This window comes from Zea mays, chromosome 8 (genome assembly GCF_902167145.1).
Source record: "Zea mays cultivar B73 chromosome 8, Zm-B73-REFERENCE-NAM-5.0, whole genome shotgun sequence".
NCBI classification, from domain to species: domain Eukaryota; kingdom Viridiplantae; phylum Streptophyta; class Magnoliopsida; order Poales; family Poaceae; genus Zea; species Zea mays.
Genome location: NC_050103.1, coordinates 152,197,834 through 152,210,866, shown reverse-complemented (window position 1 = coordinate 152,210,866; position 13,033 = coordinate 152,197,834). Strand labels below are relative to the sequence as shown.

General features: G+C 45.8%; 1 protein-coding gene across 1 annotated transcript; it reads right to left on the bottom strand.

The window, feature by feature from the left end:
• Window positions 1-783: 783 nt before the first annotated feature.
• Window positions 784-7,332, bottom strand: LOC100286289 (uncharacterized). Its single transcript, NM_001397514.1, has 2 exons — window positions 6,825-7,332; window positions 784-1,446 (listed from the first exon to the last, which is right to left on the bottom strand). Exons 1-2 carry the CDS (start codon window positions 7,177-7,179, stop codon window positions 932-934), a joined length of 870 nt encoding a protein of 289 aa, NP_001384443.1. The 5' UTR covers window positions 7,180-7,332; the 3' UTR covers window positions 784-931.
• Window positions 7,333-13,033: the final 5,701 nt, after the last annotated feature.

The following is a 13,033-nucleotide window of genomic DNA, read 5'->3' as shown; positions in this document are numbered from 1 at the left end:
ACCAGACCAGTCCGGTGTAACATGGTTGGCATACCATAACAACCCGTTGTCGCATGTGTGCAGAAGGTCACGAGGGAGGGTGGAAGTGCCTCGCAGTTGCTTGCAGAGCAGACAAGATTGTCTCCAACGAGGAACCCTAAAGGGCAATATACCATATATTTAGACAAGATTCTATTCTCTATACACTATAACAGTGTCCTCTAAAGTGTTACCTAAATATAGAAAACACTCCTCAATCCTCTATATAGTCTCCTTCTCCTGTATCTATTTTTATACTTTAGACAATAGATTAAGGAAAACTAAAATATGATATGAGATATTTAAAGGTATGACAAATAAGTATGTATAAAAGTATAGAGCAAAGTGTCTTTAATATGAGTATTTAACATATAGAAGACAAGATATAGATAACGTTTTTTAAAGAAGAATTAGATATAGAGCATATAATCTTTTAGAGTCTATAAAGAATGAATATATAAAGAATAAGTTTGAAGATGGTCTATGCGTATAAGTTTATGATTAGGGAGGGGGGATGATGGATTATGACAAAAAATGCTTACATTTATGTATAATTTTTGCATGCCAAAAATATGTGGACAGATAGAGTAAATAACAAGACTTCGTCAATGATGCAGGTATTGTCCCCACTAAAATTACCAATCTAATCTAAATATCGAGCAAGAAGCTGCTTTCTTCCAACATGAATACATGATAGACTAGAGACCAGCAAAGAATTTCAAGACTGATATATGCGGCACTAATACTCTACAATTCCATTGAATATACACAAAAACTGATGTAACATATTTCTGATGATAACAAGAGATACTGTGAATGTGATACAAGTCAGCTATACCATGAACTCAAGAAGTTAATTGCCCAAAACAGGAAACGGGCTCACTCCACAGGAAATCAATTGAAAGCATGGAGCCTACTTGCCCGGACTCCTTAAAAATGAGGGCTCCGTCCGGCAATGCTTGAGCCCGCCGGAGAAGACATTTGCGTAGGCCTGCAGGTTCTCGTCTGAGGGGCTCGTGCGTATCTTTCTGGGATATAACGGTAAGACGCAGGGCCCGCAGAACACGACCCCACCCATCCCCCTCGCGTCTTCCTCGGCGCCTTCCTCATCGCTGGCGTCGTCCGCGACCTTATTATTGGCGTTGACCACCATCTGCTGCTTCTTGGGCGTAAGAAGCCTCGGGGAGGGTGGAGGCGTCGAGTGCGCGCGGTTGAGGACGCGGAGCGCGCGACTTGGGGTGGGCACCACGGAGAGACCTCTGAGGGAGACGGCCTGCGAGAGGCGGAGGGCATGGCAGGCGGCCGGAGACGGCGGCACCGCGACGAGGCTCGTGGCCACGTTGAGGAGACCGTGGACCCTGCCGGAGGTGCGGCGCACGCCGACAGCGAACATAGAGGGGGAGCCGACGGGGCGGGACAGGAGGCGATGTGTCGCGACCCGACGTGTCTAAGCCTGGTTAGTGGCCTAAGTATGTCAGATGTCATGGAGTCTGTAATCAGGGCACCGCCTGTGGGCCCAGTCGTCAGTGACTAAGTGCAGAGTATGTAATAAGCGAGACTGGAGAACTTGAGAGACAAGAAAGAAAAGAAATCAGAAACCTGCCGCCGGAACCTTTCCTGGCGAGCGCCCACCTCTCTCTCGTTCGTTTGAGTACGTACCTCATGCCATCGGAGATCCTCGGTGGCCACGGGGCACAACAGTTGGTATCAAAGACCAGTTGATCTTCGGCACGCTACCGCGGGTGTCTGCATATTCCGTCGATCGCCACCGTAATAGGCACGGGTTTGGTGAGTTCTCGACGTTTGCCGTGCAGCACCGGCGGCGTCGATTGAATCCCCGTAATTCCCACGCCACCACGGTCCGATTTGCGGGTAGTCACCACGGCGCCGCCGAAACCTTCTGTCCAGACTCGTTTCGTCCTAGACGAGATGGCCGCCGCGGGGGAACGTGAAGAGGAACGCTGGAATCACCTCAATCAGAGCATTGATCTGTTGTTTACAAGGCTGGGCGACGTCACGCGCGCGCAAGAGCAGATGCAGATCCACCAGGACTTGGGGGTGAAGGCTATGGAGCAGGTTCTCAAAGATCAAGCCACCTTCGCGCAACAACTCGAAGCCACAAGCAAGGCGGTGGATCTTCTCACACGCGAGCGCCGACCTTCGGCGGAGTGGGACACTTCCTCACAGTTCTCTAGGGAGGCGCAACCCTCTCTGCATCAGCGTCCACCACGTCCCTCTGGTTACCACCCTGGTGAGCATCATCATCATCACCCCCACCGGTTATTCCTCGTGATTGGAATGAAGGCATGCAAGGGTATCGTCATACCACACCCAAGTTGAACTTTCCAGAGTTTACTGGGCGCGATCCACGTATCTGGCGCCGGCACTGTGAGGATTACTTTCTGTTCTACAATGTTCCTGAGCACCTTTGGGTTACTTCTACAACAATGCATATGAGGGATAATGCTGGGAGGTGGATGGAGGTGCAGCGCCTCAAAGGGGGTTTTCCTTCCTGGGCCCAATTCATGACCGATGTGGAGGATAAATTTGGTGCTTATGATTATGATCATGCTATGCAGGATTTGTTCACTCTAAAGCAAACTGGTTCAGTTGAGGAATTTTATTTCCAGTTTCAGTCTCTGCAATTTCGGCTAGAGATGCATAACAGTGGTTTTGACAGAATGTTCTTCATCAATCAATTCACTCGCAATCTAAAACCCGAATTGGCTGCGATGGTCCAATCTCACATACCTCGTACAATGGAACAGGCAGTGCATATTGCCAAGATCCAAGAAGCCTTATTCGATTGTCCACAATTCAAGTACAGTAAACCTGCATTTCCACACAAGGCTCAGTTTGGAATTTCTGGTCGCCCTGAGGTAAAGATGAGTTCTACTTTCAATTCCCCATTGACTAAAGAACGCCAGAAGAGGGACTATTGTCGGGCCAATAATCTATGTTTCTATTGTCTAGCTCCTTTTGACCCTGCTCATTTAGCCAACTGTCCCAAGCGTCCCAAAACACAGTTGAATGCTGTCGTGGTGAATGATTTGGATATTCCTCTCACAGAAGATATTCTTCATCAGTTGGACATGGAAGATGCTCTTTCCTCTGAGTTTGGTCAGTTGTCCCTAAATGCACTTGCAGGAACTGATACGGGCCATACATTGAAACTACGAGCTATGGTCAAAAACAAGGTCATGCTGACCCTTGTCGACAGTGGGAGCTCGCACAGCTTCGTCAGTGCCGCTTTCCTTAAGACTTGTGGTATTCCATCTACACCTCGGTCGCCTTTAACAATGAAAGTAGCCAATGGAGAGCTACTGGTGGTTGACCAGCAAGTTCATCAACTAGAGTGGTGGATTCAGGGGTACACCTTCTATTCAGATATGTTGGTACTGGACTTTGGGGCTTTTGATGCCATTCTAGGCTATGATTGGTTAGCTCCGCTTAGTCCCATGATCTGCCATTGGGAAGATAGAACTTTGGATTTTCAGTATCGTCACCAGTCAGTGCATCTACAAGGAATTATCCAAAATCAGTCCATTCTTCCAGAGGTTTCTCCACATGAGTTGGCCAAGTGGGCAGCAGGCAATGATATTGCAGCTTTAGCTGTCATCGAAATTCTTTCACAGTTGCCAGATGCCCAAGTTCCACTGGAACTTCGGCCTGTCCTACAGGAATATGCAGATGTCTTTGAGAATCTGAAGAAACTACCAACCCCTAGGCTCCACGACCATCGCATTCATTTGCTGCCCAACCAACCTCCAGTAAACTCCAGACCATATCGGTATTCTCCTTTACATAAGGACGAAATCGAAAAACAAGTTAAGGAACTTCTGCAGACTGGTCTGATTGTGCACAGTACTAGTCCCTTTGCTTCTCCAGTGCTTCTCGTTCAAAAGAAAGATGGTACCTGGCGATTCTGTGTTGATTACCGGAAGTTGAATGCCATAACAGTGAAAAACAGGTTTCCTATTCCAGTGATTGATGAAATTCTTGATGAACTGGCGGGCACCAAATTCTTTACTAAGTTGGACATGAGATCTGGGTACCATCAAGTCCGCATGTGGCCTGAGGATGAACCCAAAACAGCTTTTAAGACGCACCATGGTCATTTTCAATTCCGCGTCATGCCATTTGGACTCACCAACGCCCCGGCTACGTTCCAATGTCTTATGAATACCATACTCAAGCCATTCCTTCGGAAGTTCGTGCTGGTTTTCTTGGATGACATCCTCATTTACATTTGCTCTATGCAGCAACATATTTCTCATTTGCAGCAAGTGTTGGCTCAACTCAGACTGCATCAGCTCTATATGAAAGTGAGTAAATGCTCCTTTGGCCAAACTTCTTTGCATTATTTGGGCCACATTATCTCTCAGGAGGGCGTTGCTACTGACCCAGCAAAAACAGATGCGATGTTATAGTGGCCCTTTCCCACCACAGTTACTGAACTTCGGGGTTTTTTGGGACTCACCGGTTACTATCGCAAATTCATCAAACATTATGGTCTTATAGCTCGACCCCTGACTGGTTTGCTTCGTACTAAACAATTTGTATGGACCCCAACAGCTCAACAAGCCTTTAATCAATTGAAACAGGCCATGGTCACTGCCCTAGTGTTGGCTATTCCAGATTTTTCACAACCCTTTATTGTAGAAACTGATGCAAGTGATATCGGCATTGGCGCTGTACTAATTCAGTGAGACCAACCAGTGGCTTTTCTCAGTAAAGCACTTGGGCCCCAACATCAGAAACTTTCAATTTATGAGAAGGAATTCCTAGCGCTTATCATGGCGGTGGAAAGATGGCGCACATATCTCCAACGACAGGAGTTTATCATCCGGACTGACCATCAAAGCCTCTCATACCTCACTGAGCAACATCTTCATTCAGACATGCAGAGAAAGGCCATGACTCGTCTGATGGGTCTGCAATTCAAAGTAGTCTATCGCAAGGGCAAAGAGAACATTGTGGCTGATTCCCTGTCCCGGGTGGGGCACCTTTGCAGCACTACAACAGTGTCTCATGTCCAACCAGTTTGGCTGCAAGAGCTGTTGAACAGCTACAATACGGACCTAGCAGCACAGGACTTACTTGCTAAACTGGCCCTCCATTCTCCGGATAAGGAAGGATTTTCTTTATCCCAGGGTATCATTCGCTACAACAACAAGATTTGGGTGGCCAATAATTCAGCGTTGCAAACCAAATTGATCAACAGTTTTCACTCAACGGCGGTTGGGGGTCATTCAGGTTCTAAAGGGACTTATCATCGCATCAGCCAGTTGTTTTACTGGAAAGGTCTCAAAAGTGTTGTGGAGGATTTTGTGCGTCAGTGCTCGGTATGCCAACACGCCAAACACAGTAACACTCATCCAGCTGGTCTTTTACAGCCATTGCCCATTCCTGCTGGCGCATGGCAAGACATCACTATGGACTTCGTCGAAGGGCTGCCATCATCTGAGGGTTATAATTGCATCCTCGTGGTCGTGGACAGGTACACTAAGTACGCACATTTCATTCCATTGAAACATCCATTCACAGCACAGCTAGTGGCGCGGGCTGTTCTAGACAATGTGGTGAGGCTCCCTGGTTTTCCCAAGACCATTGTTTCAGATCGCGACCGCATTTTTCTCAGCGCATTCTGGAAAGAACTGTTTGCTTTATTTGGCACTGGTTTACTGCGGAGCACAGCCTATCACCCTCAAACCGACGGCCAATCGGAGCGCGTCAACCATTGTCTTGAAATGTACTTGCGATGTGCAGTTCATGACAATCCCAAGCGTTGGAAGCACTGCATTTCCTTGGCTGAAATATGGTACAATACCTGTCTTCATTCTTCCCTGGGTTGTTCTCCCTTCAAGGCATTGTATGGCTATGAGCCTGACATCGGTTTTTCATTTGCTCCTACACAAGACACTCCAACCGAAGCTCTCACTTGGGTCACTGAAAGGGATGCTCATATGCAACAGCTGAAGGAAAATCTTGCTAGAGCTCAAAACAAAATGAAGCAGCTCGCCGATCGCCATCGTGTCGATCGCCAATTCCAAGTTGGAGAACAAGTACTCCTAAAGTTACAACCATATGCCCAGAGTTCAGTGGTGAATCGACCATACCCCAAACTAGCATTCAAATTTTTTGGTCCATTTGAAGTGCTCCAGCGAGTTGGTTCTGCAGCTTATCGCATTAAATTACCTGATGGCTGCCTCATCCATCCAGTCTTCCATGTCAGTCAACTGAAACCTTTCACACCAAATTACACGCCAGTTTTTGCAGATCCCAAAATGCTGCTGGATTTCAGTACCACTGATCTTCAACCTAAGCGGGTTTTGGAGCGTCGTCTAGTGAAGAAAGGCTCCAAGGCTGTCCCACAGGTGCTGGTGAAATGGACTCACCTTCCAGTGGACTCGGCGACCTGGGAAGACTGGTATGTTCTATAGGCCAGGTTTCCTTCGTTCGTTGCTTGTGGACAAGCAACCGCTGCAGGGGGGAAGCTGTCGCGACCGGTGTGCCGGACGCGCCTCAATGACTGAACCCGACGTGTCTAAGCCTGGTTAGTGGCCTAAGTATGTCAGATGTCATGGAGTCTGTAATCAAGGCACCGCCTGTGGGCCCAGTCGTCAGTGACTAAGTGCAGAGTATGTAATAAGCGAGACTGGAGAACTTGAGAGACAAGAAAGAAAAGAAATCAAAAACCTGCCGCCGGAACCTTTCCTGGCGAGCGCCCACCTCTCTCTCTCGTTCGTTTGAGTACGTACCTCACGCCATCGGAGATCCTCGGTGGCCACGGGGCACAACACGATGGTCGCCAAGCAGGAAGCGCACTAAGCCCACGAGGGAGTCCCCGCCGAGGTGCCAAGAGCCCGCGGCGGCCGCGTAGATCTCGACGGAGACAGCGGCGCGGGAGTCGTCGGCGAGCGAGGCCTCGCGCACGCGGAAGAGAAGGCGCGCGTGCCACACCGGGTCGAGACCGCCCGTGTCGTCGGGTTGGGTCTGGATCTTGTGCCCCGCGTCGACCCAGGCCACCGCGTACGCCTGCAGCCGTCGCCGCTGGCTGGAGGGGGGCTTGAGCCCCTGCGCCGAGATAAGGGCTACTTCCAGAATCTGCTCGCCCTCATGGAGGAGCCCCAGCCCAGCCTCCTCGTCCGGCGCCTCCATCGCCGGCGAGCAGCAGAGCTAGGGTTTCTCGATCGGGTGCGTGAGGGCGAGCCGGCGGAGGGGTTGGGCGGGCGGGTGGTCGGATTTTGGGGACGGTTTTGACTGCCCAGTTTCTTCTCGCGGGGAGGCAGGGATTCGAAAGGACTGTCGGATGCGAACAATGGCTGTTGGATCGGAAGGTTATGAACGAGCCCCGCCAGTGGGCAACGTTCGAACTTCGAAGCGGTGACGGCTGACAGCTGCGCCTGCCGAATTCTGAGGTATGCCTGTTCTCGGCCCGACCCAATGAGGAGGACTCTTACAAAATGGCCCGCTTTGGAGAACCTTCCAATACGATTGGGCCATTGCTTAGTTTCTGTTGTTGTAGAGAATCCAGCCCATATAGGAATTAGAAGGATATCGAGGCTAAGGCTGAGTTCAATCATTTCCCCTCCCATCGCCTTATTTATATTTTCTTCTTATATTTAAATATCTCCTGCTTCCCTTATTATATCTCATTTCTAACCATTCCCATTACTCATGTTCTTGCGTCTATATGAGTTCGTCTTTCTAGGTTTGTCTTAAATCAGACTATTCAAACTTTGACCAACAATATATATAATATTAAATTATTTTAAACTAAATGAATTATAAATTATGATAGTTCAAGTCATGATGAATTAATAGTTTTACTTTTATGTTGTAAAATATTATGAAACATCTGCCATAATCGATTAAAGTTTATAGTGATTGACTTAAGACAAACCTAAAACGGCAAACTCATGTAGACAAAGAGAGTATTTATCTCATACATATTAACTGAGTTATTTAACTTTTCTACATCAGTTTTTAGAGTTTTAAAATCTATTATACTACTTATATCATTGTAACACACATTGTTATCAGTTAATTAAACTGAAATTTTTTAATATTGATTAATTGAAAGGGGAGATTAGAGCACCCCACCATACCATAAGCAAGGTGTCAGTCGTAGGCTCCCAATCCTTCCATACACCTAAGGCCTTCTCCAACAGTTTATCCATACCCATATGGGGTGGGATGGGTAGCTTCTTTTCCACAACAACACAAATTCAAAGAGATTATATCCAAAAAATTCTTCTCTTATTTTCCTTATCAATATGAGGGTTACATGTTTGTTATATAAAAAGGCATAGTTCCACATGCATATATCTGGTATCCTACGTAATCTTTCATAAAAATTTTACAATCCTCTTTTGAATGAATACACGACTAACTCATGTCTCGTTAAGTCTAAAAATATCTAGTAAGAAAAAATAAATAAAGACTACATAGCTCTGCTTCATATATTGCACTTATTGCCTCGTTAAAACTTATATATGAGAAACTTCAAGAAACTCACAATAAGAAAAAAGTACAATGATTATCTTCAAGACAAGTAATGTTGGATTTATGGGAGTTGGTCCATTTACTTAACAATAAAATCCAAACAAATCTCAAAGGCTCACTCATGAATGGTCCAAGTGGAAGTGGTAAATTTCAGTTCCACATGGAAAATGAAAGAAGGATAAAAGCCAATTTAAATAGCTTGTGTTTTGTCAATAAGAGGAAAAGTTAAATCCACACGCACAAGTGTACGTGCATTTGTTTCACATTTTTCATGTGACGTGACTTGCGGCATGGCCCCTGGTGCTAATTTTATTTCTACCTTTTGCAACTTTCTACCATAATCTAACTTTGTCTTGCATGACAAGTTTGGAACTAAATCCATCATATCATGAAGATCAAAATTGAGTTCGATTTGTACCTTTTGTGTGTGGCTATCCATAGCATAATATCCCAATAGAGTAGAGAGGGTGTTCTCCCTCAAAGGCGCAGGAAACAACTAATCTAATGTGGGTTAGAATTTTATATGAGGGAGTCCTTAGTGTTGCGCGACCTTAGGCTCCTCTATCCTTGACATAGGCATGGCGTTGACGAGAAGAATAGCATTGTGTTTGAAACTTCGCTCTATTGAGGAACCTACACACGTTTAGGCAAATCATGTTTTTAGATAGTGATCATGTGACTGCTCACTGAGTTAATCTGCACGGCAACATTTATGAACTTCAACGACACCATAAACTTATCTTTAACTAGGCTGGAGCGATCCTCATTATAAGTAATGAAGAGTTTCTTGCTCATGTTTCTGTTTAATCCATTAAAGATAGATTTGATTTGCTACATAAACATGCTTTTTATTTTCTTTGTATGATTTATCCATTGCTCATGTTGTGATTGTTTTATGAATTAATTTAATCTTAAAAGTGCACAATCTTTTAACAATTATAACCTTCATAGTTGTATAGCTTACGACCTTAAGGATCAAATATGAAGGGCTAACATTCATGAATGTCCTCCCCTAGCCCTACATGTCTCTTAAATGTCTTATTCCTATATCTCGAACATATCTTCTGAATGTGACTACAGACAAGGATTCTATAATATCACAAGATTTAACTTGTAGGAATTTCACCTCACCCTTATTCTAGAGTACGTGAGGATAGAAAATATTTAGAAGAAATACGCTTAGTCGTATGACTCTTAATATACATATATTTCATTTGTGCAACACATCTCGAATTATATTTATAGATAATTGTGGGGGTATTTGTGGTTGAAAGTCGCCTAGAGGAGGGTGGATAGGCGGAAACTGAAATTTACAACTTTAAACACACTACAAGCCGGAGTTAGCGTTAGAATAAAATTCGAGTCCGGGAGAGAGAAGAAAACAAATCAACCAAGAAAATAAAGCGGATGACACGGTGATTTGTTTTACCGAGATTCGGTTCTAAAGAACCTAGTCTCCGTTGAGGTGGTCACAAAGATCGGGTCTCTTTCAACCCTTTCCCTCTCTCAAACGATCACTTAAACCGAGTGAGGCTTCTTCCTTAATCTCACAGGTCACTTAGACCCCGCAAGGATCACCACACAATTGGTGTCTCTTGCCTCCCTTACAAAGCACTTGAGAGTAAGAAGTGAGAAAGAAAAGAAAGCCAAGCCAAGCAAACAAGAGCAACAAGAAACACAAGTGATCCTCTCATAAGTCCTAATGCACTAGAATTGAATTGTGGACTTTGATCGAATCGATGGCTTTGATTTGTGACTTGGAGTATTGCACTTTGCTCTTGTATTGAATGGAGAGTGATGAATGCTTGGATTGGATGAAGTGGAGGTGGTTGGGGGTATTTATAGCCCTCAACCACCAAAACAACCGTTGGGGGTGGCTGTTGTCGATGGGCGCACCGGACAGTCCGGTGCGCCACCGGACACTATCCGGTGCGCCAGCCACGTCACCCAACCGTTAGGGTTCGGACGTAGACGACTGTTGGAGCTTTGTCTTCTAGTGGCACCGGACAGGCACTGTTCACTGTTCGGTGTGCCTCTGACTTGTGTTCTGACTTCTATCGCGTACTGTAGCGCTGTCAGGGCACTGTGCAGTCGACCGTTGCGCTGGAGAGCCGTTGCTCCGCTTGGTGCACCTGACAGTCCGGTGGCACACCGGATAGTCCGGTGAATTATAGCGGAGTGGCGCTGGAGAAACCCGAAGGTGAAGAGTTTGGACTTGTACGGTCCTGGTGCACCGGACACTGTCCGGTGGCACACCGGACAGTCCGGTGCGCCAGACCAGGGTACTCTTTGGTTTCTTTTGCTCCATTCTTTTGAACCCTAACTTTGATCTTTTATTGGTTTGTGTTGAACCTTTATTCACATGTGGAATATATAATCTAGAGCAAAATAGTTAGTCCAATTATTTGTGTTGGGCATTCAACCACCAAAATTATTTATGGGAAAAGGTTAAACCCTATTTCCCTTTCAATCTCCCCCTTTTTGGTGATTGATGCCAACACAAACCAAAGCAAATATATAAGTGCAGAATTGAGCTAGTTTACATAAGGTAAGTGCATAGGTTACTTGAATTAAACCAATTTATAGTTTCACTAGATATGCATGGTTTGCTTTCTTTTATTTTAACATTTTGGAACACGCTTGCACCACTTATTTTGTTTTTGCAAATTCTTTTGGAAAATATTTTCAAAATCTTTTTGCAAATAGTCAAAGGTATATGAATAAGATTGCGAGAAGCATTTTTAAGATTTGAAATTTTCTCGCCCTGTTTCAAATGCTTTTACTTTGACTTAAACAAAACTCCCCCTGAATAAAATTCTCCTCTTAGCTTTAAAGAGGGTTTTAATATATATCAATTGGAAATATATTTAGAAAGTATACCAATTGAAAATCATCATACCAATTTGAAATATATCAACTAAATTTTTTTTGAAAGGTGGTGGTGTTGTCCTTTTGCTTTGGGCTAATACTCTCTCCCCCTTTGGCATTAATCGCCAAAAACGGAGACTTCTGAGAGCCCTTTAACATTTCTCCCCATTGGTACAAGTAAATAATAGTGGAGGATTATACCAATTTAGAGTGCGGAGTAAAGTGACGGCGAAGGGTAAATGACTGATAGAGTGGAGCGGAAGTCTTGTCTTCGCCGAAGACTCCATTTCCCTTTCAATCTACGACTTAGTATAGAAATACACTTGAACACATATTAGTCATAGACATAAAAAAGATATGATCAAAGGTATATAAATGAGCTATGTGTGCAATGTTTCAATCAAAGTTCCGAGAATCAAGTATATTTAGCTCATTCCTAAGTTTGCTAAAGGTTTTCTCATCTAATGGTTTGGTAAATATATCGGCTAATTGTTCTTTGGTGCTAACATAAGCTATCTCGATATCCCCCTTTGTTGGTGATCTCTCAAAAAGTGATACCGAATGTCTATGTGCTTAGTGCGGCTGTGTTCAACGGGATTATCTGCCATGTGGATTGCACTCTCATTGTCACATAGGAGAGGGACTTTGCTCAATTTGTAGCCATAGTCCCTGAGGGTTTGCCTCATCCAAAGTAATTACGCACAACAATGGCCTGCGGCAATATACTCGGCTTCGGTGGTAGAAAGAGCTACTGAGTTTTGTTTCTTTGAAGCCTAAGACACCAGAGATCTCCCCAGAAACTAACAAGTCCTTGATGTGCTCTTCCTGTCAATTTTACACCCTGCCCAATCAGCATTTGAATATCCTATCAAATCAAAAGTGGATCCCTTGGGGTACCAAAGTCCAAACTTAGGTGTATAAACTAAATATCTCATGATTATTTTCATGGCCTGTCGGCATTTCGACCCCGGGGGGGTCCCTGGACCGACGAGTAAATTATCGCCGCGTGCCCCAGCCCAGATGGGTCGGCACGAGACGGAGCACGAAGGGGGGAAACTAGAGGGAGACAGGCATAAAGGGGAAACCTGCGGCCTTCGTGTTGTCCTGCGCCCAGGTCGGGTGCGCTTGTAGTAGGGGGTTATAAGCGTCCACGTGGGAGGGGGCGAGAGGCCTGCACGCGCCGTCCCGTTCTCCCGCGCGGCCAACCTTCTCGTAAGAGAGCCCTAGACCTTCCTTTTATAGGCGTAAGGAGAGGGTCCAGGTGTACAATGGGGTGTGTAGCAGTGTGCTAACGTGTCTAGCAGAGAGGAGCTAGTTCCCTAAGTACATGCCGTCGTGGCAGCCGGAGAGGTTTTGGCACCCTGTTCATGTGATGTCGTGGCCCTCGGAGGAGCGCTGGAGCCTTGCGGAAGGACAGCTGTCGGGGCTATCGAGTCTTTGTTGACGTCTCCTTGCTTCCGTAAGGGGCTGATAGCCGCCGTCGTCATGGAGCACGCGGGGCGCCATCATTATTTGTTTACCGGGGCGAGCCAGATGGGACGCCAGTCTTGTTCCCCGTAGCCTGAGCTATCTAGGGGTAGGGTAATGATGCCCCCCTGTGACGTGGTCGGTCCGAGCCCTGGGTCGGGCGAGGAGGAGG

Excerpts from the sequence above, each read along its gene's own strand:
- LOC100286289 (NM_001397514.1), bottom strand. The coding sequence starts at position 7,179 with ATGGAGGCGCCGGACGAGGAGGCTGGGCTGGGGCTCCTCCATGAGGGC. Across the intron at positions 1,447-6,824 it reads GCGCTTCCTGCTTGGCGACC|ATCGCCTCCTGTCCCGCCCC; the intron begins ATCGTGTTGTGC and ends GGGTCGCGACAC.